This window comes from Thamnophis elegans, chromosome 8 (assembly GCF_009769535.1).
Source record: "Thamnophis elegans isolate rThaEle1 chromosome 8, rThaEle1.pri, whole genome shotgun sequence".
NCBI classification, from domain to species: domain Eukaryota; kingdom Metazoa; phylum Chordata; class Lepidosauria; order Squamata; family Colubridae; genus Thamnophis; species Thamnophis elegans.
Genome location: NC_045548.1, coordinates 35492876 through 35517838, shown reverse-complemented (window position 1 = coordinate 35517838; position 24963 = coordinate 35492876). Strand labels below are relative to the sequence as shown.

At 39.5% G+C, this 24963-nt stretch overlaps 1 protein-coding gene across 3 annotated transcripts in view; it reads left to right on the top strand.

Moving 5' to 3' along the window:
- NOL4 (nucleolar protein 4) overlaps positions 1-24963 on the top strand; it is a 173110-nt gene that overhangs the window by 98144 nt on the left and 50003 nt on the right. For all 3 annotated transcript variants that reach the window (XM_032223026.1, XM_032223025.1, XM_032223024.1), the window contains exon 5: positions 8485-8617. In XM_032223026.1, the coding sequence (XP_032078917.1) occupies positions 8485-8617 (133 nt within the window). The remainder of the gene's footprint in view (positions 1-8484; positions 8618-24963) is intronic.

Below are 24963 nucleotides of genomic sequence, written 5' to 3'. Positions count from 1 at the left end.
AGTCAATCATCGGTCAAATTACCCTTGTTAGATATGCATTCTTTCTAATTTTTTTCAATTCATTTTATTGATTTATTACATCTGCATCCCACTTTCCCCTCAGGAGCTCAAAGCAGCATACGGTGTTTCCTCTTCCTATTTTCCCCCCTACAACAATAATCCCGTGAGGTAGATTGATCTGAAAGGGAGTGCCTGCTCCAAAATCATCAAGTTGGTTTTTGAGGATGAGAGTAGACTAGAGTCTCTTCTTGCTTCTAGTTGAGTACTACTCCTTTGGAATTATTTGAACCAATGAAGTGAGCAGGGGGGAAAGATGACACATGCCTAGTCAATGCATGATTGTAAGTTGTAATATGTGGAGTGACCTTAGGTGTTTCAGGAAAGAGCCACAGTGCTGGAACTAGATGTTACTTTCTCAGAAGCAGTATTGTTATAAGAAAAGACCAGCTTACCTGTTATAATTGTGTTGTGTATCACAACAACCAGAAATGAAAAGAAACCCAAAGCAGTTTACCATGTAGGTTTTACTGATACATTCCACTTTTGTAGGTGTAGGGAGCTGCCTATTTGTATAAAAAGTTTTTTTAATCTATTCAACTACTTCAGTTATAATTTCCTTTTAGAAAGTACAACTCATAATAGTAACTCATAACACTGACTAAAGAAGGCATAACTACGGAGTATTGCTCTGCCCTATTTTTCCCAGTTGTCTACTATCTTGGGACTATGGAGATGAAATGAAGCCCATTGTAGCTTTTGTAATTGTCTTAGAGACAAAGAGCTGCTGCTGCACAGACTGTAGTAGTGATTATATACAATATTTCAAGAAATAAAGCCTAGGTTTGCATGCCTTCCACATTATCTCCTAAGGGTATCCATGTGAAGGATTAGGTTCGTTTTAAAAAAAAAACAAAATGGTCTGTGAGACTTTCAAGTTTCACCCTTCTTTATCTGCATTTCATGTTTAAGGGGGGTGGGTTGATTTGCAGTCATGTCCACAATCTTGACTTTTTGAACCTCCTGTTAAATAAGCCTAGAAAACAATTTGCATCTATTTCAAACTTTCAGTAGTGGAATCTCTGTATAATACTTAAATAGCTGTGGTTGGTGCTTTGTAAAATATTTTTTAAAAAAGGGCAATTTAGGCGATTTAATGACTTAAAATGAATCCATTTACTATAGTATAAATCAGGGATCCCCTACTTTTTTGGGATTGTTAGCAGATCTAGATTTTTGAGTATATATGAATGCTCTTGCAAAATAGGCTACTTTGTAAAGAAGTCATTACCCATTCATAAAATAACATATGATAGGCAATCTGTTACAAAGCACTCATTTAAAACAAAGTTGCTTCCTGTGTAATACTTATTACTTTTGGCTACATTTATTCTTTCCATGAAAATAAAAGCTTTGAAAGCTAATTCTTCCTCTGAATTGGGGATCCTAGTAGTCAGTTTATTTCATTTATTAAATGTTTATTTTTAGTTATCCATTTAGAGTAGAGGAGGTGTATTATCTCCACATTGTGGGTAGAAGTCTGGATAGGAGAAAATGTACACCCTACATGGAGGATTTCCCCTTATTTAGATCTCAATGTGAACATAAAGGTGGTGAAGAAATAAGACAAGGGACAGAAGGCAGGTTTCCTTTGCTTCTTGCATGTTGTTATAACTGTGTTGAGGGGAAAAGACTTATATCAAACTACTTTTATTCTGGAAAACAGTAGTTTTTTTCCCTGATGAGTACTTTCCCTGGCAGACTGGTAAACTAATTTTCACACTAGATTACAGTAAGTTTGATAGAAAACTAATTTCTATCCTTTCATCAGGAAAGAGTTCATTTCATGGATATATTGTATACTGTGAAGAATAGATTGACAGGGAGGTCCTAGAAAATGTAAATAAATTTTATATGTAATGTAACACTTCATAATTTCAAAAATGCATGCTGAATTTATACTAAATGTTTATTTATAAGAATTAATTCATCATGCTTGCATATATGTTGGGTGGAAAACAAAACTCAAGCTTATACATTAATGCTTTTCAATAATAAGAAGTTATTGAAACAATGATAATCTGTTCTGATTCATTACTTATCCATAATTTATTTGTCTGCCACTGTCAGATGCTACTTCATTTAATAATCAAGAAAGAAACCACTCAACTCCATTTGCTTGAGATTAAGTGTACTTTTACTAATTACAAACGAAAAGTAGTGAAGCAAAGCTGAATCTGGTTAATTAGGCGCGAAAGCAAAGAATATATAGGTCAATCCCCTCCCCTTGGCACCCCAGTCCATAGTCCAATTATAATTCACCCAACTGTCAGGTGGGAGATATCTTCAAAAAATATCACCAGGATGGAATGCTGGACATTAACCTTGGCGGGAAACTCCCTTCCTCTGCATGCACAATGAGATGGTCAGACCAGCATCTAGAATCTTCCTCCAGCACATAATGATTCCCTTCCCAAATACCATGTCCCCCCTCCCCATTTCAATGGCAGCCGAAGCAGCAGCAAAGCAGAGGCTGACATCTGGCCCTCCTCCAGAAAAGGGCGGTCAGACCTGCAGAAACGAAAAGAACACAAACAAACAGACAGACAACAAGACATGAAATAGAGAAAGGGGAAGGGAGAAAAAACACACAAAAAAAGGAAAATTAGCAGACTGTCCAAGAATCAGGGCTTGTCAGGATAGGCAGAGTAGAACTTGCGGAGCAGACGAGGAGCTCGAACATGGGACTTGTCAATCCATTCAGCGTGAGATGGGGGAAAATGCTTCCAAGCCACCAGGTACTGGACATGGTTCCGCCGCTTACAAGAGTCCAAAATCTCATGGGTCTCGAAATGCTGCTCTCCCTCTATAAAAAGTGGAGCAGGTGGAGGAGGAAGAGGCGCTCTCAAGGAAGAAGTGAGTTGAGGCTTCAGGAGATTAACATGAAAAACAGGGTAAACTCGGTTGAGATGCTTAGGTAACTGGAGACGGACAGAGACAGGATTGATGATCTTGACAATTGGAAATGGGCTAACATACTTGGGGCCCAACTTTTTTGACTTCTGCATCGTTTGAAGAAATCTAGTGGATAAATAAACTTGATCACCAACCTTATATTAGTCCGTTTCTTATCAGCCTGTTTCTTATGAGCGTGGTGCGCAGCATCAAGAGTCTGGAGTGCCAAAGGCCAGACGTCCTGAAGGTGATCACTCCACTCGGACAGCGAAGATACCTGCAGCTGCTCGTGAGGAATCTCAGGAATGGGCACAAATTCCTGGCCGTACACCACACGAAAAGGGGTAAAGCCAGTGCTGCTGTGCATGGAATTGTTGTAAGACACCTCAGCATGAGGCAACAATTCCACCCAATCATCTTGTTGGTAGTTGATGAAACAACGTAAATATTGCTCCAGCACAGAATTAGTCCTCTCGCAGGCCCCATTAGTCTGAGGGTGGTGGGAGGAGCTTAATCCCTGGGCAGAGCCAATCCGCTTTAGGAATTCCTTCCAGAATAGGGAGGTGAACTGAACACCCCTGTCTGAAATGATGCGGTCGGGTACCCCATGTAAGCGATATATATGTGAGATGAACATCTTAGCGAGAGATTTAGCAGAAGGTATCTTGGAGCAAGGGATGAAATGAACTTGCTTGGAGAATAAGTCAGTAATAACCCAGATTACTGTGTTTCCTTGACTTTCTGGAAGTTCAACAATGAAATCCATGGAGATCTCCTTCTACAGGGCTACTGGGCAGGCCACCGCCTGGAGCAACCCCTGGGGCTTACCCGGAGGGCGTTTAGCCACAGCACAAACTGGATGACTAGCTACATAAGCCTCAATGTCTTTTTTCAGAGACGGCCACCAAAATTGCCTCTTAACGAGGTGCAGGGTCTTAACGAACCCAAAGTGTCCAGCCATCCGGGAGTCATGAGCCCGTTGAAGTACAATGGTCCTAATGGACACAGGAATGTATAACTTTGCTCCAATCCAAGCCAATCCATCTTTTATAGTGCATTCATGCATGTGTTGTTGGAACCAGTCATCCTCAGTGAGGGCCTTTTTTAGGTTAGTGACTTCCAATTTGGAAGTTGTTTGACTTCTAGTAACAACAGGAGCAGCTAGGCTCTTTGTGGGAATGACAGGCTGGACAACACTGAGCTTTGAACAGTTGTACTGAGGGAGTCTGGACAAAGCATCAGCCATAAAATTTTTCCCTCCTGGAATGTATTTCAAGGTGAAATTGAATCTATTGAAATGCTGAGCCCAACGCATCTGCTTAGGAGAAAGTTTTCTGGGGGTTCTCAATGCCTCCAAGTTTTTATGGTCAGTCCACACCTCGAAAGGGTGCTTGGTGCCCTCCAGAAAATGGCGCCAGGTTGATAAAGCCCAACGAACAGCAAAAGCCTCTTTCACCCAAATAGCCCAACGTCTTTCTGTGTCGGTCAGTTTGCGAGAGGTGTAAGCGCAGGATTGTAATTTACCTTGGCTATTTGCTTGAAGTAGTACAGCTCCCATTGCCACATCACTAGTGTCAGCTTGGACCACAAAAGGCGCGTCCATGTCAGGGTGCTTGAGGACCGGTTCCTTCGCAAAGAGGCGTTTCAACTTCTCGAAAGCAGCTTGACAGTCCATAGTCCAGTCCAAAGGTTTAGCCCCTCCTTTCAATTTAAGGAGGTTAGTTATAGGGAGAGCTATCTTAGCAAAGGAGGGAATAAATTGACGATAGAAGTTAGCAAATCCCCAAAATCTCTGTAATTGCTTACGTGTACGTGGGGCCTCCCACTCGGTGACAGCCCTGACCTTAGCGGGGTCCATCTCTATCCCCTTGTGGGAGATCTGATAGCCCAGGTAATCAACTTTTTCCTGATGAAATTCGCACTTGGACAATTTGGCATACAGTTCTGCCTCTCGGAGTTTCTTCAGAACCGTGCGAACAAGCTTCACGTGTTCTTCACGTGTTTCCGTGTAAATAAGGATATAGTCTAAATAGACCATTACACCTTTGTAAAGATGGTCATGTAAAACCTCATTAATCAATTGCATGAAGACTGCTGGCGCCCCCTGGAGGCCAAATGGCATTACTCGAAATTGGAAGCAACCAAGGGGGCAGTTGAAAGCAGTTTTCCATTCGTCCCCCTCTTTAATTCTGACCCTATAGTACGCTTCCCTTAGGTCCAATTTAGTGAAAATCCGGCCCTTCCCCAGTTGGGCCAGCATGTCCTTCATCAGTGGTAAGGGATATAGGTTCTGAGCAGAGATGCAGTTTAAGTTTTTGAAATTCACACATAATCTGAAGGAGCCATCTTTCTTCTCTCTGAACAATACTGGGGCTGCTAACTTGGGCCTTGCTGGTTCAATGAATCCCCTTTCCAAGTTTTTATCAATGAATTTCCTCATTTCCTCCATCTCCTTAGGGGTCATTGAATATATTTGGGGCTTTGGAAGCTTTACTCCAGGTAAAATATCAATGGTGCAAACTGTGGGCCTGGGGGGGGGGGAATTTATCAGAAGACTTTTCACTAAAAACATCCTTGAGGTCCCAATATTCCCTTGGTATTTTTTCCTCTCCCTCAATTTTTTCCTGCCCCCTGGCTGCCAGTGTGGGGGTAGTAGTATCAGAGGCTGGAGCTTCAACTTTCCCCTCAGGGGGTGTGGCTGTCCGAATTCACAACCACCCCTCTCTCCAGTTAATGCGTGGGTTCCATCTACGGAGCCAGGGAAGTCCTAAAATAAGGGGCCGGTCCATCCCAGGCGTCACAATAAAAGTTATTATTTCCTGGTGGGTACCCATCCACATCTCGATGGGTTCAGTGGAAAAATGAGCAGGACCACTCCCCCCAATAGAGCCATCTATTTGGCAAAAAGCAATAGGGATTTTCAAAGTTTTTAGCTTCAAGCCCAGCTTCTCAACCATTTCAGGGCTTATCACGCAACAGGAACACACAGAATCTAACAGAGCCATAAGTTTTTCTTTTGTGCCAGAAGAGGGCACTCTAAGCTCGACTGAAATAAGCATAGGGCCAGAGCACGAACTTACCCAGCGATGAGAATCCTTGTCATCACTGTCGTCAGACGAGCTGGGACTTCCGCTTCCCCCCTCCTCTGGCTCGAAGCGTCGAGAAACATCTTCTCCAGCAAAGGTGGCCTCCTTTCTGTTGCCTGGAGGCTTGTCAGGTTTCCTCTCCCTCCCGGGTGGTGGTGGAGTGGAGTGGGTCAGCTTCACTCGGCAATTTACAGCATGATGCCCCTCCTTCCCACAGCGGAAACAAGCGGAGGGCTTGGGCTTGCCTGCAAAAACTCCCCTACCCCCCTTTTCACTCCTTGGGAGGGGTTTTTTAGGGGGGGGCGGAGGGGATTTCTCAACTTCTCCCTCATCCATGCAACGAAGCCTGGTTAAGTCCAACTCAATATCTGTAGCACTCTCATACCAGGGCTCCAAACGGCGGGGAATGTGCCTGTTTATGCATTGTTGGTAAACATCTTTATTCAAGCCATCAGCAAATTGATCCAGCAAGGCCTCTTCCGACCATCCCCTCATATAGGCCGACAACTCCCGGAATTCCTGCACATATTCAGGCACAGTTTTCTTTCCCTGTCTGAGGGTCGTAAATTTTAATCTAGCTCGACGCTCGGTCAAGGGATCGTCAAACCTTCTCCTCATTGCTGCCATAAAGTCATCAAATTTCCTCAAGAGAGGGGAGTTACTATTATGTAATCTGACCATCCAGCTTTTTTCTCCAAAGCCATTAACACTATTCTCACTTTAGATTCATCAGTAACCAAATCAGGTCCATATTTTTCCATATAATTCCAGACCTGAATTAACCCGAGGCCGCTGGGCTCTCCATCATATTTTATGCTTAAGGGTGGGACCTTAGCCATCCAACGTCGCCTGGGCCGCCCCCTGCTCTTTGACTGTCTCTAGCCACAGGGCGGGAGGTTGGTGCTGGGTTTTCTTGCGCACATCCCCCTTCAGCCCCTCCAGTCTCTCTTAAGCTATGCAGTGGGTACCTTTTTTTCCAGTTCCTCTGCTGGTTCCTTTTCCACAGCTCTCTCTCGAATTCGGCGTTCACTCCATGCCTCTTCGAGGAGTCTCATGGCTTGGGACATTTTGTAATCTTCCTCTCCAGAGCCACTCCAGTCAGCAGCTGGGGGTTTTCTTGGCCTCCTTCTCGTGACTCCAGTTTGTAATTCCTCAGGTTCCTCTTTCTGTCCCACACCCCAAGTCCATCTGGGTTGAACAGCAGGCTCCTCCACTCTGAGGTCAGCTAGCATTTCTGTTAAAGATGGTGCTGCTGTTGCACCCATGTCTTCTTCCTGATCGCTTTCATGTAAAGACATTTTTCTTTTTCTTCTATGAGGGCAGCCCCCTGGAAGTTGTTCGTTCCGGGTTGGGTGCGAGGTGAGATTCAGCTTATTGTCAGATGTTACTTCAGTTAATAATCAGGAAAGAAACCACTCAACTCCATTTGCTTGAGATTAAGTGTACTTTTACTAATTACAAATGAAAAGTAGCGAAGCAAAGCTGAATCTGGTTAATTAGGCGCGAAAGCAAAGAATATCATGTATAGGTCAATCCCCTCCCCTTGGCACCCCAGTCCATAGTCCAATTATAATTCACCCAACTGTCAGGTGGAAGATATCTTCAAAAAACATCACCAGGATGGAATGCTGGACATTAACCTTGGCGGGAAACTCCCTTCCTCTGCATGCGCAATGAGATGGTCAGGCCAGCGTCTAGAATCTTCCTCCAGCACATAATGATTCCCTTCCCAAATACCATGCCCCCCTCCCCATTTCAATGGCAGCTGAAGCAGCAGCAAAGCAGAGGCTGACAGCTACAATTGCCCCAAAATTAATGTTGTTCTTTATCTTTCATAATGCCAAACTATTTTGCTATTCCTTCATCTGATGTCTCAGCATAGCATCTATTACAATTTGATGAAATTTATACAAGTCCTTTGGATTTTCTTTTTCTTTGCTAGGATTTATAGGAAAGATATAACACTATGTACCACTGTTACCTTCCACCATTTCATTCTGCGTTTTTAAAGAAATAGAAGTATTATGGTGACCTGTTAGTGGAAATTACAGCTGTTTTGCGCAACCTTCTATCTCTGTTCCATTTAATTATTAATTATGAATCCATTTATACATTTTGTGTGTGTGTGTGTGTGTGTGTGTGTGTGTGAGAGAGAGAGAGAGAGAGAGGGAGAGAGAGAGAGAGAGAGAGAGAGAGAGAGAGAGAGAGAGAGAGAGAGAGAGAGAGAGAGAGAGAGAGAGAGAGAGAGAGAATATAGGTTTTCAGGGGGAAATCAGCCAGTTAATTATTCTTTATATAGATGCTTACAATCTTAAGTGTTCTGACTTTTTATATGTATTTCTTACTAGATTTCTTATTAGGTGACATAATCCAATTCAGTACAAACATGTTTGAAAATTACTTTGATATTTTAAATAAGCTGTGATATGGAATATTATATTTTCAGGATGAAAGTTCCATAGAAAGTGATGAATTTGATTTGAGTGATTCTACCAGAATGTCTGCTGTGAATTCTGACCTCAGTTCAAATCTCGAAGAAAGAATTCAAAGTCCACAAAATCTTCAAAGTCAGCAAGATGGTAAGATATTTTAATGTTTAATAGATGAATATGAGTTTTATTGTTAAGTTTTTTTCTTTATTGATTTTTGTTTTTGTTTTTCTTCCATTCAATTGTGTCCAATTCTTGGAGATCGCTTGGACAAGTCCCTGTAGGTTTTTTTGGCAGGATTTCTCAGAAGTGATTTGCTATTGCCTCCTTCCTAGGACAGAGAGAAAGAGGCTAGCTCAAGGTAATCCAGCTGGCTTTGTGCCTAAGGCAGGGCTAGAACTCAGAATCTCCCAGTTTCTGGGCTAGAGCCTTAACCACCACACCAAACAGGCTATTTATTTCTGATAATTTTCAGGCAATTGTTGATTCCTGAATGTGATGAACTATTTCATAGGATTGTTCAAACTGTTTTAAACAAAAACAGTTTTTGTGTGAATGTATCATTAAAGTAGCTGTATTCTTTGGAAGATGCTTCTAGACTATCAACAGCCATCTTCGTGTATTTGCTTTACATATTTGTTTTGCTCCACATCTGGCCCTAACAGAAATGTTATCTGTGTATGCAGAGACATGTCGTATAAATTGGACAGACATTGAAGCCACTCTGAAAGTCTTAAAAAGGACATAATTGCTTTAATGCTTCAAAGATACTAATATACTTTGTGAAGCACAACCTCTGATCGCTAACACTATGATCAGATTTGCAAACAAGTATAAACTACCTACATGCATCCTAGATCAAACATTGGGACCTACCTGTCTATGTCATAGTACGTCAGCACAATCTTAAAGACATCACCATCATTTATACTGTGTGAGATGCTGAATACTAGACAGATCACAAGCTGGTCTGGTCACTTCTCAAACTTCACATAGCCCCTTTACATCATAAGCAATGAAAAACTGTCAGAAAACCAATCCACATCAGCAGTCTACAAGAAACATATCAAGTCCAACACTTTCAAGATGCACTTAATGAAAACCTCTCCAGCAATTTATCACTTGTAGGAACCCATTTTGAAAAGTGGATACAGTGTAAAGAAGATATCACACAGACTACAAAACGTGTACTTGGACTGAAAATATGGGCGTATCAAGACTGGTGTCAGGGTTCCAAATAGCCTCCAAAAATATATGGCTGCAGGCCTGACAAATGGTTGATGGAAACCACAAAACCATTTCAGCAGTCCTCCAGGCCAAGAACAAGACCTTGGCAGACTGGCAGAATAATCCATCATTACATCAAAGAAAGAAAAAATTGAGTATCAGTAATTTAAAGTATAGGGACACGGTGGCTCAGAGGATGAGCTTGTCGATGAGAAAGGTTGGCAGTTCAGCGGTTTGAATCCTTAGCACCACATAACGGAGTAAGCTCCTGTTACTTGTCCCAGTTTCTGCCAACCTATCAGTTCGAAAGCATGTATAAATGCAAGTAGAAAAATAGGAACCATTTTGGTGGGAAGATAACAATGTTCCATGCGCCTTTGGCGTTTAATCATGCCGGAGACGTCTTTGGACAGCGCTGGCTCTTCGGCTTTGAAATGGAGATTAGCACCACCCCCTTGAGTCAGGAACGACTAGCGCATATGTGCGAGGAGAACCTTTACCTTTACCTAATTTAAAGTATAGATAAAACTGTGAGAAATACAGAAGAAATGGTGGCACAAGAAGACTGAGCAGGTGAAATGCTATGCAGATACATATATTACCAGAGAGTTCTTCAGTGTCTATGGTCCTTCTAAATTAGGATGCATCCTCTTGTTTCACCTGATGAGATGGGATGAGATGAAATGTGGATTTGCAGCAGCAGCAGCAGTAAAGGAATGCTTTTTTTTTTTTTTTTTACAACTCAGAGCTTTCTCAGAAAAAGACCCAGATTAAGAGAGTGTGTAATCCCAAGATGGATGGGGGTGGAGGGAAGAGGTCCAGGGTAATCAAACCTTAAAATATCTCAGGATATATCTAGTAGGTTAGAAAGTTATAGCTTTAGTTTGGCAAGATTCTGTCCATTAGGTACAAGTAAATACAATTTTGAACTCAATTGGATCTCACTGTCTCATCTCTGGGTTTGGGCCTGATATGGGTTGAGACTGATCATCAGATTCCTCAGCTGCCAGTCTTCAATGTCTTAGACCATGGATGTCAAACTTGCAGCATCACATTACTGTCACGTGATGTTTTGTGATGTTTTTCCCATTTGCGGAGTTGGGATGGGTGTGGTCTGCACATGACGCATCTGGCACACAGGCCGCCAGTTTGACACCCCTGTCCTAAACCTACTTTCCTTCTACTAATGAGATTAAGAAAGTGATCTCATGTAGGTGACCTCAAATAAAGCAACATGCAGGATAGCTTTCCTGCTGAGATCTGCAAAACACTAGACCCCAACATCTTGCATTCCAAAATGTCTTTGAAGACATTTGATCCACAGAGGATATGCTTCTCATTGTGGCTCTCTATAAAACTAAGAGAAACAATTTAGATTGCAGAAACTGCTGAGATATCTCATTGTCATCCATCACAGGCAAGATCTTTGCCCACATTCTCGTAAGCAGACTTGTCATTGTCTCAGAAAGAAATTTCCAGAGGCACAGTGTAGTTTTCAACCAGAAAGGAGTACAGCAACAAGATATATGCCATGAGGCAAGTCCAGGAGAAGTGCTTCAAGTAGAACAAGCCTCTTTGTCTTTATTAACACAAGAAAGGCATTTGACACTAAGCAGAGAGGCTCCTGGATCATCTTGAGATGTGCCCGAGGAAATTTTTGAAGTTGAGTCAACTACTCCATGATACAATGACAGGGCAGGTTCTTTACAATGATGATACATTATCTGCATTTGCCATTTCCAATGGTGTAACACAGGGCTGTGTGCTAGTTCCAGTCCTACTCAATCTGTTCTTTTCTTGCACATTGTTACATGCTGCCCAAGGTCTGAAAGAGGGAGTGTACATCAGGTAGTGATTGAACAACTCTCTCTTTGACCTTTGCCTCTTGAATGCACCAAGTGTCCCCTACAGTTAATAAATTCTCCTTGTTAATGCCCGAGTGCTCCTGGCACACAAAGACAGTGATCCACAGTTATTGCTAAACAAATTCTCAAAAACTGTTATACTGTTTGGCCTATCTGCCTGAACAAAACTGAATTACTTTACCAGCTCATGCCAAATACCCAGCCTATAGAAGCAAAAATCACTGTTAATAACATCCAGTTGACCAATGTAAACACTACAAATACTTGATAAGCATCATCTTGAGCAATGGGTCTTTAACAAAAAAAATTGACTACAGGATCAGCAAAGACAGCCAGGAATTGGACGGCTGGGCACTAAAGTGCTATATCAACATCTGTATTTAAAGTTAAAAGTTTACAGAAGTTGAGAAACTCCCAGCTAGGCTGGATGCAAGTGAATGGTACATGACAATGAGCCTTCTAGTGATTGGAATTATTTTCCTGTACCTATTCCTTGTGGAATGGAGTGTAGTGCATGTGTTTCTTATAAGTAAAGCTAAGTGCATTGCTTGCAAGTCTCCTGCCTGAAAACAAAATTTCTATTATTTTGTTTTTAAATTTAAATTTACTATATCTGCTCTTTGAACATTTTGAGCATAGTTTATAACATCTAAAGATAATTAATATTTTCTTGAAGAGGTTGACAACAGAATTTATATACTTGCAATACTTTTTAAAAAAAATTTCCGATTTTTCTTGGATTGCAAGAATTGTTGCTTCTTTGGTTGACATTCTGCCTGCTTGTTATGGAACATCACTGACCTTTTAAATACCTTTCGAAGACAGTGGTATGACACTTGAATTTAAAGAATGGGAGGGAAGAAGCAACTAGTTTCCAAAAGAAAATTCATGTAGAAGTTTATATTCTTTGAATTTCACATAAAGTGAAAAGGGATATTTATGAATCCTGCACCTTTAAAAAAGAAAAAAGAAAAATGCCAATGAAGAAAAGTGTTGGATGACTCTTATAACACATTTTATATAATTGTCAGTTTAAACTAAAGGATAATGTTTGTTGCTTATGATAAGGAATTAATCATATCCTAATTAAAAAGTATTACAGTTGCCATAAACGAATAACTCAGCTTGGTTGTAAATTGCAACATAACTGCTTGGTCAAGCACAAAAAACCATTATAGTACAGCTTTTTATTCACTGATTAAGTTTGGCTTTCCTGTTATAATAGGAAAAAATTCTTGAATTCTGCACAAGAGTTCAATTTAGATTAGGCACATGTCATGTATTATATAGCCGGAACAAGTAAATATACATACTTAAACACTGAGTATTTGAAAAGAAATTAGAAAAACAGCATTTCAAGCTTGAGGTTGTTAACAGTTAAAATAGAAATCTATGCTTTCTGCGTCTTCCCAAACTTCATGAATATCTTTAGCCTAGACATAAGCTGGCGGACTAATATGCAGAACCACCTTACATCTCTTGTATAATTGTGAAGAGAAAAAGTCATTCTCATTTTTAATACCATATAGCAATACCAAAACTAACAGAAACTATGTATTAATTTGTCAGTAAATTAAAAAGTAAAGCAAAATAATGGACCTATTTAGGCTGTATCTGCATGTGTGAAAACAGGCTTTGGTGCTGAATTGAAAATCGATTGATGTATTTTTTTCCTCGATGGCAAAGTAAATAGGTTTCTTCAAATTGGAGGTGATGCCACTGTATTGAAGATTAATACTTTTGAAACATGTAAAAGATTTAAGCAAAGCTGGCACAAAGCACTCTTCATTGATCTAGAAGGAACTAAATTACAATTATTACAACAATGCCAGGCACTCTAGTGAATTCTTTGAGAGGCTCCTACTGACCACAAAATGATGCCTGAGCTAAACAAACATTATTCTGCACAGTGTTCTGAATTATTTGGGTCATAAAATGTGAAGGTTTGCTTGTAAAGATATATGAATTGCCATTTGAGCTGGGCTCATCAGTTGTCCTACAAATAGATCAAATCTGTGTTAGTTTTACATATACTCATTCATGAATTTGCTGTAATTCCTGCATGATTCTTTATGAACCTCGCCATACATTTATTGTCATATAAAACATAATTTGTTTGCTTTATGTCCAGTTGTATATGCAACTTTCCCTAATATAAAGATTTCTTTATGTAGCTTTCCTTAATGCATTTTATATTCATTTCCCCAAATATTTGAAAAAAAAATGATTAGTCTATCAAGTACAGACCAAAAAGTCAGGATTCCTAAATGGTTGCCTTGGTAGGAAAAACCTTGCCCTAGGCTCATGCAGAGAAATTTTACTTTAATAATAGGAAGGGAACATCAGATAATAGCAATAGCATTTAGAGTTCTATACTGCTTCATGGTTTTCCAGCCTTCTCTAAGCGGTTTACAGAGTTATTATGTTGCCCTCAACAATCCTCATTTTACTGACCTCACAAGGACTTAAGGCTGAGTCAACCTTAAACTGGTAAGGATCGAACTCCTGGCAGTGTTTAAATTCTGCTTATTTCTTACTGAGGAATCAGGCTAACCAATATTCTTGTGTATCCAAAGCAGGCTAGTATACCCTGCTAAATTCCTTAGAGAAAGAAAAATAGGATAAATATACTGTAAATAAAATAAACATGGAACAGTTCTTGTATATCTGCCAGCCGCCAGTTCTTTGAATGGCTACTGGTATCTATATCTGTTTAGAAATAAAATATGCAAGAAGAAAATTAAAAAACAGACTTACTCTAACTGCACATTCTTTTTATTGCACTTGTATATATTTTACTTTATTCTGTAATATGTTTTCAGAAGTTTAAAACATTAATGTGAATGATGTAATTAGAAGATGCAGTGCAGGGTTCTGACTGGTCCAGTATGAGCAATTGAATATGGCTTCTAATAATAATAGTTCTTTCAAAATTGTCATGTTTGACTTCCTGGTAACAAAATACTGCCAGCTGATTGTAATCAAGTTCTTAATTTTATTACATGATTACAAATGAAATTTCCTCACTCAGGAAACAGAAATACTTCATGTTCTTATCACTTTTCTTCTTTTTATGGTAGTCAATAAACATGGCAAAAGTATAAAAAAATCATAAGAGAATATATTTATGTCTTGTGAATTTTATTTATCAGAAAAATAATCTTTTACTGGAGAGATGTTTGTGTTTTACTTGATCCTTCAGTTGGACTCATTTTTACTGTGTAATAAATAAAGGCACATATGAATATAATGCCAACTGAGTCAGAAAATCATCATTTCCTTCCTGTATGCATGCTTGGTTCTAGCATCCAGGTATTCTCTAAATTCCTTACTCTTTCAACACATGGACAAATACAAACTTAATTTGAACTAAAAAAACTGTTAGGGTTAAAGAAGCTACTGTTGAATATTTGGAAATGTCACTCACTTTGGGTGTGCAAGTAAGTCCTTGAATATGGAATCATTCCAAATTATTTTATTACTTAGATTTCTCACAATTTAATTTTGAAAGAATGGCTTTACATTACTTTTTAATGTAACTTTTCATCTGATTCTTTTAAATTTAGTGCATGCAGATTTGAAGGGAAGGGAGGCGAAAAAGAAACATATAAAATTAAGAAAAATCATTTGTATAAGTAAGGGCCAAAAAGCTAGTCATTGTCGGTAAACTTTAATAAAATAGAATAGTAACTCTATTTTGTTTATGTCAAATCATAAAAATCCTTTTTCATTTTGTTACAGTTCCCTATCTAAGAGGGAATGGGTGAGCTTTTTCTATTCAGACAATCACCTCTCCAGGAAAGGTCTTTGAACAAACATGAGAAATAGTACAGGATTTTTTCCGCTCAACCGTCTTCAAGTTTCTAGGTTCTACAATCTCCCAGGATTTGAAATGGACACTTAACATTAGAACTATCATTAAAAAGGTAAAACTGCATCAACTCAGAAAGTTCAGACTGCTCAAGGAACTGCTGATACAGTTTTACAGAGGAATTGTTGAATCGGTCTATACTTCTATACCTTTTTGGTTTGGTACAGCATCTGAACAGGACAGGAGAGGTACAGACTTCAATGAATAATTAGGACTGCAGAAAAAAATCAATCAGAATAGAGCTGGAAGGGATCTTGGAGGTCTTCTAGTCCAATCCCCTGCTCAAGCAGGAGACCGTCTGCCATTCCAGATAGGTTGCTGTCCAATCTTTTCTTTAAAATCTCTAGTAATGGAATTGCAACCAGCCTGCCTTCCACTGAGGACCTATGTACTACAGGAGTCAGAAAGAATGCTGAGAAAATATCTACAGATCCCTCACATCCTGGACATAAACTGTTTCAACTCCTCCCCTCAGGATGCCACTATAGGGCATTGCATGTCAAAACAACTGGAACAGAGACAATTCCCCCCCCCCCCTTCATGCCATCACTCTGCTGAACACCTAATTCCCACAGCATTGTATTATGTCTAAGGCTATTTACCCATGTAGTAAGGCTGTATTACAATTATCCTTCTCATCTTTCCCACTACCTTCCCCTATTGGTATCTTATGATTATATTTATATTACTCTGTTGTTTGTATATACACTAAGAGGTTATGTACTGAAGATAAATTCCTTGTGTGTCCAATCACACTTGGCCAATAAATAAATATTCTATTTTGTCTTGGTTCTAGATTTTCCAACCTATCATTGAAAAATGTAGAATCATGATGGATATTAAGGGGGAAAATATCAAGCCATTCCATCTATGTTTCTGCCTACCCTTTGTAAAAGATTATTTTTGGATTGTTTATTTGGAAAAAAATACTTGTGCTACTGCAGTCTTGATTTACCCATTTGTGGAAAAACAATTGGATGAATATTAACTCATTTGGTGACCTTTGAATATGTCTAGATTACAATTCCTCCTGACATAAAACAGCCTTCATCATAAGCTATGGGTATTATTCAGCAATTACATGACACCTTTATAATGGAGCTATTAAATAGTTCAGTGCTGTATTGCTGAAGATTAAGAGACTTGTTTCCACACTAGGAATGATAACAAAGCCTAATCTATTATAGATACAATGCTATAATAGCATGATTAAATAAGACAAATTATTTCCTTTTTTATGCTGCTATATTGCATTCGTACCACGTAGACTTGAAAGGTATGACTAGGGCTGACAGATGTGACATGGTTCATTGATCTGTGCAATCCACAATCATATTTCTAAGTTATATAAACTGAAAATTAGAAAAGAAATTGAAATTATACAGTTCTTACTTCTGTGGTCATTTTAAATTCAGCAAAAATACTCAATCTCTCCCCCCCAAACCCACATGCATATTAGGGACCAATTTAATTTAATTACATACGCTAACATGGTGTGGCCAGATTCACAAAATAGACTAAAGACATAGCAGGGACTATGTGGCTCCCACTCTTTGGAACATCTTGCACCCGGAGGTGAGATTGGCCCCTAACCCTCCTGACCTTTCACAAAAGCCTGAAGACCTGGCTCTGCCAATTGGCTTGGGGCCCTAATGGGAGAATATTACGCTGGAAGTGGTTGATCAATTAATAACAGATCTCACCCACCCCTCGATATATCCTGTTCCTTTCCTCGTCATCTTTTAGTTTTAATTATAATCTGATTTTCATTGTGATTGTATTGTATTTATATACATTGGTGTATGTATGTATGTATGTATATGTGTGTGTGTGTGTGTGTGTATGTATATACATACATACATACATACATACATACATACATACATACATATTTATTTTGATGTTGTAAGCCACCCAGAGTCACTAGAGTGAGATGGAAGACAAATAAATTTAATAAATAAATATAAATAAATAAAATAAGAACTGTTAACAAAGGTAGGACTATCATGGTTGCATCTATAAATTACTAGAAGAATAAAAAATTATCTCAAAAAAGAAGAAGGGATATTGAGACAAACAAAAACAAAATTTGAAACCTTTATGTACAAAAATTTCAATAGCTATTGGATATTATCTATTAAAATGTTACTGAAATATGACATGGAATAAATGAAAAATTGTATGATAAAGTGAATGCAAAACTTCAAAGGAATAATCAGAGCAGGGGTGGGTTTCAAAACTTTTTACTACCTATTCTTGGGCGTGGCCTATTTTGTGGGCATGGCTTGGCGGTCATGTGACTGGATGGATGTGGCCAACTTGATGTCACTCACCAGGAGATGTCTTGGATTGGGTAAAATGAGGTGAAGCTCACTTAACAATGCTCTTGCTTAGCAACCAAAATTTTGGGCTCAATTGTAGTCATAAGTCAAGGACTATCTCTGCCTTTCTCTGCATGGCCTAGTAAACTCCTTCTCCTTTCTGGCAATTTTCCTCTCTCTTAGAAGCACCAAAATAATCCAGACAATGTAAGGTTTCCTGTTGCATCAGGGGGTTGGACTAGATGACATAGTAGCCGTCTAGCCCTAAATTGCTCTGCTGTTTTTCTTTCTTTCTTTCCTCTCTCCCTCCCTCCCTCCCTTCTTTCTTTCTTTCTCCCTTCCCTCTGTGGGAAGCAACCCCCCCAATAACTCCTGAATGTCACTTTGCAAACTTGTGCACCTTTTCAATTTAAAGCAGGACTCCAAAGTTTGCAGCTTTAAGACTTGTGGACTTCAACTCCTAGAATTCCACAGCAAGGCATGCTCAGTTCCGATTTAAAGCAACAGCATTTCTTTTTATCCTTTGCTGAATCTCCCAGCAGAAAAATGAGTTTCTGTCCTTCTTTCTTTCTTTCTCCCTTCCCTTCTTTCCTTCCTTCCTCCCTCCCTCCCTCTGTCTTTCTCTTACTTTGTAAAGTTTTTTCCCCCTTGCCTGAATCAGCAGGGGAAAAAACTTTTTAAAAAAGCTTCTAATGAAGCTTCCGACAGGAGAACAGGTTCGGGGGCATGGCCAAGCCACCATTTTTACTACCAGTCCTATCAAGTACACCAGACTTTCACTACCTCTTCTGGTGTACCAGACCGTATAGGGAGGAACCCTACTCTGAATCAGAGTACAATAATTGAAAGCTACAGGGGAAAATCAATAAAATAAATAAAAAGTTACAATTTAAATGAAAATTTGTACAAATGTTTTTACAATTGTTATGTAATTTCATCAATAATTATCAAGATAGACAAATTAATTTATAATAAATGTTGGAAAGCTTATAACATATAAGAAACTTTCTATAAAATGTGATGATTATGTAAGAAAAACCTTGAAAAGTACTGGAAAGAAATGCATCAACATAATCAGTAAATTTTAAAAATAAAATTTGATCTAAAACCACAGATATTTTTATTGGATGCAATCCTGGAAAACATAAATGAAAAATATAATAGTTTAGCAAGATATATGTTGAGAGCTACAAGAAAACATTGGCACAAAATTGAAAAAAAGAGGAATTGTGCTAACAGTATCAGATTGGGAGACCAACAAGAGATAATATGCAGCAATTGCAGAAATGATGGTATATACCATCATCATAGATCCCGAGGAGAAGAGCAGCCTGGACAACCGTGGGATCTGGCAGGGTGAGAGCTGTGAACCATAAACACAAAGCTTTTGCTGTCACCCAGCATAACAGATATAGCGCCCTTGCTGACCCTAATGGGGACATTAAAGAGACAGGTCAAGGTAGTTGTGATAATGATGACTCAAATAAGCAGAGGATCGTGGTCCAAAATGAAGAACTTACTTTGGAAAGGCGAAATGGGGAACCAGGTATCACACATTAGTCACACAAGAAGAGCAAGGTATGCAAAAAAGAGAAGTCACCTTCTGGTTGGTGATTCAATCATAAGGGATGTAAATTTAAGAAATGATATGGAGGTTCTAAAAGAGGTCAGGTGTCTGCCAGGTGCTACTGCCAGCAGAGACAAGAGGCGTATTCTTAAGATAGTCAAGAATGCAAGTAAGGACTGTGATGTTGATGCTATTATACATCTTGGCACAAATGATCTGTCCCAAAAATATGTACTTTCTGTGCAGAATGATTTCCAGAGCTTGGGGTATGAACTTAGTAGTATAGGTTGTAGGCTTATCTTTTCAGAGGTTTTATCAGTATATAAGGAACAAAAAGGGAAGGGCCAGCGTGTAGCACAGTTTAATGTGTGGCTAAAGGAGTGGTGTAAAAGGGAAGGCTTTGGTTTTATTAGTCATGATGCCTGCAGCTGGTCCAATGAAAAACTGTACAAAAGAGACGGTTTGCACCCATCCAAGAAAGGGACTGAGTTACTTGGCATTAAATTCACAGATTTTCTGGATAAACATTTAAACTGAACAGTAGGGACAGAGAATTAATTGATACAGAACATTTCTGTTTCCAGCAATCTAAAATTCATAGAGATATCAGTGCATGTAACACAGATGTTTGTGCGGGTAATATTATCACCCCCGCTGTCAAGCAAAACCAAGCATTTAATAGTGAGTGCCATACCATATGCATGAATCATACAAGTGGTAAGAAAATAGGGGCAGTCATGCAAACACAGGTTATGTAGACAGTAAACACAGGGTCAATCAAAATGGACTCAAATGTCTATACATCAATGCACAGAGTATGAGGAATAAACAGGGCGAATTAGAAATTCAAGTAAAAGAGGTCAGATACGATATTGTTGCCATTACAGAAACTTGGTGGGATGAAACCAACAAATGGAACATACAGCTAGAAGCATTTAAATTATTTAAAAGATATAGACCAAATAAAAGAGGAGATGGAATTGCACTATATATAAGAAATAATTACCTCTCTACAGAAATAGAGCACAACAATGATGGAAGTATCTTGAATGCATTTGGGTCAATATTAAAGGTTGAGGGGGGGAATGACATTGCCATAGGTCTATACTACAGGCCACCCAACCAAGCAGAGGAAGTAGATGAACTTTTTGCTAGTCAGCTAACTAAGGTATGTAGGAAGCACACCACAATAGTAGTGGGGGATTTTAACTACCCTGACATCAACTGGGAAACAAACTGCACCAAGTGGAAGATCCAACAGGTTCCTAACAAACCCAGGAGACAACTTTGTTTCCCAAAAAGTAGAGAAGGGAATAAGGGGATCAGGCATATTGGACTTAATTCTCACTAACAGAGAGGAAATGTTAGAAGGTGTTGAAGCCACAGGAACCCTGGGAGCAAGTGACCATGCAATATTGGAATTCAACATTATGCAAACACAAAGTGAACCTAGAGTCTTGGACTTTAAGAGAGCTAATTTCAATAAACTTAGAGAGAGCTTGGGAAAAATTCCATGGATGAGAATCCTCAAGGGGAAAACAACTCAAGAATGTTGGGAAGTTTTGAAAAATGGGATTACAAAAGCCCAGTCTAGCACAATACTAATGAAGAAGAAAAATAACAGCTCCCAAAAGAAACCAGCATGGCTGCATAAAAAACTCTCTGACAAATTGAAAGACAAAAAAAGATGAGTTCAGTAAGGCATTTGATAAGGTATTAGGTATAACCTATTACTAGATAAAGTAGAAGAATGTGGGTTAGACAGCGTCACCACCAGATGGATTTGTAACTGGCTGACCAACTGCACTCAACGTGTAGTCCTCAATGGGATTTCCTGACAGTTAGAATAATTAATCAATGGAACAGCTTGCCTCCAGAAGTTGTGAATGCCCCAACACTGGAAGTCTTTAAGAAGATGTTGGATAGCCCTTTGTCTGAAATGGTATAGGGTTTCCTGCCTAGGCAGGGGATTGGACTAGAAGACCTCCAAGGTCCCTTCCAACTCTGCTATTGTATTGTATTATTGTATATCCATAATAGAAGTCTAACCAAATTTAAGAAAAAGTGGTCTTATAATATACTCATTGCATAACAGGATGAAGTTAGACATTTGAGATATGGTTCCTAGGAAATGTAAGCCCAATAAAAAATAATAGATGGATGGAAGGACTTTATGTTGGTAATGGTAAGATAGAGTGATTTAAATAAAATCAGGCAAACATATTTTAATTTGTTTCATACACCGATATTTGTATAAATTAAGACATGAGAGAATCATTCTGAGTATAATTATAATTAAGACATGAGAGAATCATTCTGAGTATAATTGGAAAGGGCAGACTCTGATCCATAAGCCAGCCCTGGCCTACACTGATGCTTGATGCATACATTGAGAAAAGTGTAGTACCTAATTATCCCAGTGTTTGAAATTGTCAGTTTTTGATACGTGACTTACACCTTATCCCAAATTGCTTGTAAATGCCTAGGTAGTTCAAAATAGTGAATAAAAGATATAATAGCATTAAAGCCTGTGTGTACACAGCACTGTTTCCAATTATTGCCACTTGTACATAAAAATGTAGTTATTGGGTAGTTTTTACATGAACTAGTCCCTCCCTCACTCTCTTTTTCTTTGGGTGGGTGCATGTATTTATTTCAGATTATAAAATTTTATTATTTGGATCCTCAGATTTATCTATTGCAACTTCTAGATACTCAGGAATGAACTATATTCCAATGTAAACCATATTCCTCTTTATTCAATCGTTTGATTTAATTTATGTCAATTTCTTAAACTTTGTAATCAAAACAATTTACCCGTAGCTATTTTGTAAAAATATTCCTAAAATTGAAATGCGCAACCACTAAGGAGTTGAAGAAAATGCTTCCTTTTTTACAGCTGTAATTTTTGTGATAATGTAGCATTATAATTTTTATGAAATTAATCCATTAATGACTTTATGTTGACTTTATTAGCACTATATGAAAAAAAAGTCTTCTGTGTATTAGTATATTGTATTACCTTTCTCCTCCTGCTGTAAAACTTACATTTCAAATACAAAATTACAGAAGACAGAATCATTTATATTAACAACCACTAGAGGTCTGCTGGTATTATAAAAAAGTAAAGATTCCCCTGCCAGCCCTATATACTTAGTCAAAAAGTATTGATTTCTGCAACTATTAAGAATCTTCTAATTTATTTAAAACATTTTTTAATGTGAACTGATTGCCTTTTTGTGTCTAATATTTGGTGTACCATGACCCTAACTATTTTAATTCAGAAATCTATGAATTCCAGGAATTTCTGTTTACTCAGACATACGCCTCGCTATTTACCCTCATAGCATTTCACAGCAGCACAGAGCAGAAAGAATTTTTATGCATACAAAAAGTATCAGGAACACATAATGCATTTGCTCATCCTAAAAACTCACACCATCCAAGTTTTGTTTGGAACCCTTTTAAGGTAAATACAGATGCTAGTGAAATTATTTTAAGTTACTATAAATCACTTGATGTATAAATTTGATTATTTCAAAACATCAATGCAACATTATATATAGCAGCTTTGAATATAATCACACAAATAAAGTATGAGAAAATCTGATAAGTAATTAATGCTCCATGTGATTTTTTTTGTTACTGCAAAATCTGTGAAATAATCTGAAGTTTTAATTTACTTTTTTTGCCAGCTTTCTATTTTCCCAAACAGAGTTAGATCAAACTTTACTGATCTCCTGGTCCACAAAGTTAGATAATAAGCCAATATGGACGTGTTCAATGATGTTACACAACAGTTCTTGTTGTCATAGTAATTGCTGTGGTCACAATGTTCATTTTGTTTTGTCAGTAAGCCAAAGCATGTCTCTACTCTGAGTGCAATAAAGCTTAGATCATGAAAATCTATAACTAGCCTTACAGTTGTATTATTAAGGTTGACTCAGCCTTCCATCCTTCTCAGGTTGGTAAAATGAGGACCCAGATTGTTGGGGGCAATATGCTGACTCTGTAAACTGCTTAAAGAGTGCTGTAAACACTATGAAGCGGTATATAAGTGCTATTGCTATTAACGGATTCTTCTGTATTCAGTGCCAATAGTTTTTTCTGCCTCAGAAGCAACTGGTAATGCATAACATAGGTTTTCATATTTTATCCTACAGACAACTACCGTGTTTCCCCTAAAATATGATATGTCCTGATAAGAAGGCCATGCCACATTTTTCTGGTGACCAAAAATATAAGCCCTCCCCTGCAAATAAGCCCCCTGGAGAAACCCCCCCTCTGGCAGGCAGAGCGCCGCTAACCAACCTAGCGTTATCCCGAAGGTGCCAAGCCGTGGGAACCGGGGGGGGGGGGGAGGTGATCGTGTGGCTTGGCTCCTTTGGGATACCGCTATGTTGGTGAGCGGCGCTGTGCCCAGTTGGAGAGTGGATTGGCTAGGCAGCTGCTCTCTTGTGAGCAGGCTCCCAAAGAGCCAGGCACAGCCTCAGGGTCGAATGGCTGTGTTGCACTGTTGTAGCAGCGCAACACAGCAGCCATGAAGAGACCACGCTCATGAGCAGTCATTTGGCAACCTCCCTTTCCAGCCAGGCACAGCTCCATTCACTGACCTAAGGGTATCGCCAAGCCACAGGAGTGCCTGTTCGCCACCGCCTGGCTCCCGCGGCTTGGCGCCTTCAAAATGCCAGTGAATGGTGTTCTGCATGGCTGGAGAGGGGGGTTGCAGGATTAGCTGTTCCCCTCCCACTCGTGCACCTCCCAGCCTCACGATGCCCTGGCCCAGTTCTCCCTGCAGAGCCAGAGCACCTCCGCTCCTGCTGCCGCCCCCGCCATCCCTGCATGGCTTTTTCAGCAGCTTCCAAACCGAGTCTTCCGGCAGTGGCCACTCTCAGCACGCTCTATGGTATATACTGAGTGGCAAAACTGTCGAAGAGCCAGGTGGACTGCTCTGAGTTCCCACCAGTTGATGTTGTGAGCTCGTTCTGCCTGGCTCCATTGTCCCTGTGCCATCTGTGCCTGGAGATGAGCACCCCAGCCAAACAGACTGGAGTCCATTGTGATTGTCACCCGGTCTGGAGTCCTGAAGTATTCCCCCTTGATGATAGCTGGGGAGCTCTACTATATCAGGGAATGGGATACCTCTGCTGGTAAGGTGACCCTGGACAGGGAGCAGCTCATGAGCCTTCGCTGAAATGGTAAAAGAAACCATTGAAGGTCTCTGGTATGCAGGCGTGCCCAGGGGACAATGCCTATGGTGGACACCATAGTACCTAGCTGCTTGGATAACATAGCTAGGGACATCTGCCTCTCCCTGATAACCTTGGAAGCCAACTCCCTGAGGCTTTGCTCTCTCACAGGTGACAGAAAAACTGTACCTGACACCGTATCTATCAAGGCACCTAGGTGAATTAAGCTTGAGGTTGCAGATGACTCTTGGTCAGATTGATAGAAAAACCATGGGCCCTCAGGGTAGACATGGTAATGTCCAGATCTCTGAGTGCCCAGCTAGTAGAGGATGACTGTAATAATATGTCATCTAAATAGCATTGGAGCCATATTGGTACTTGTCTGAGGTATGCTGCCAATGCCGCCAATACCTTTATAAAAATCTGAGGGGCTGATGATAACCCAAAGGGTAAGGC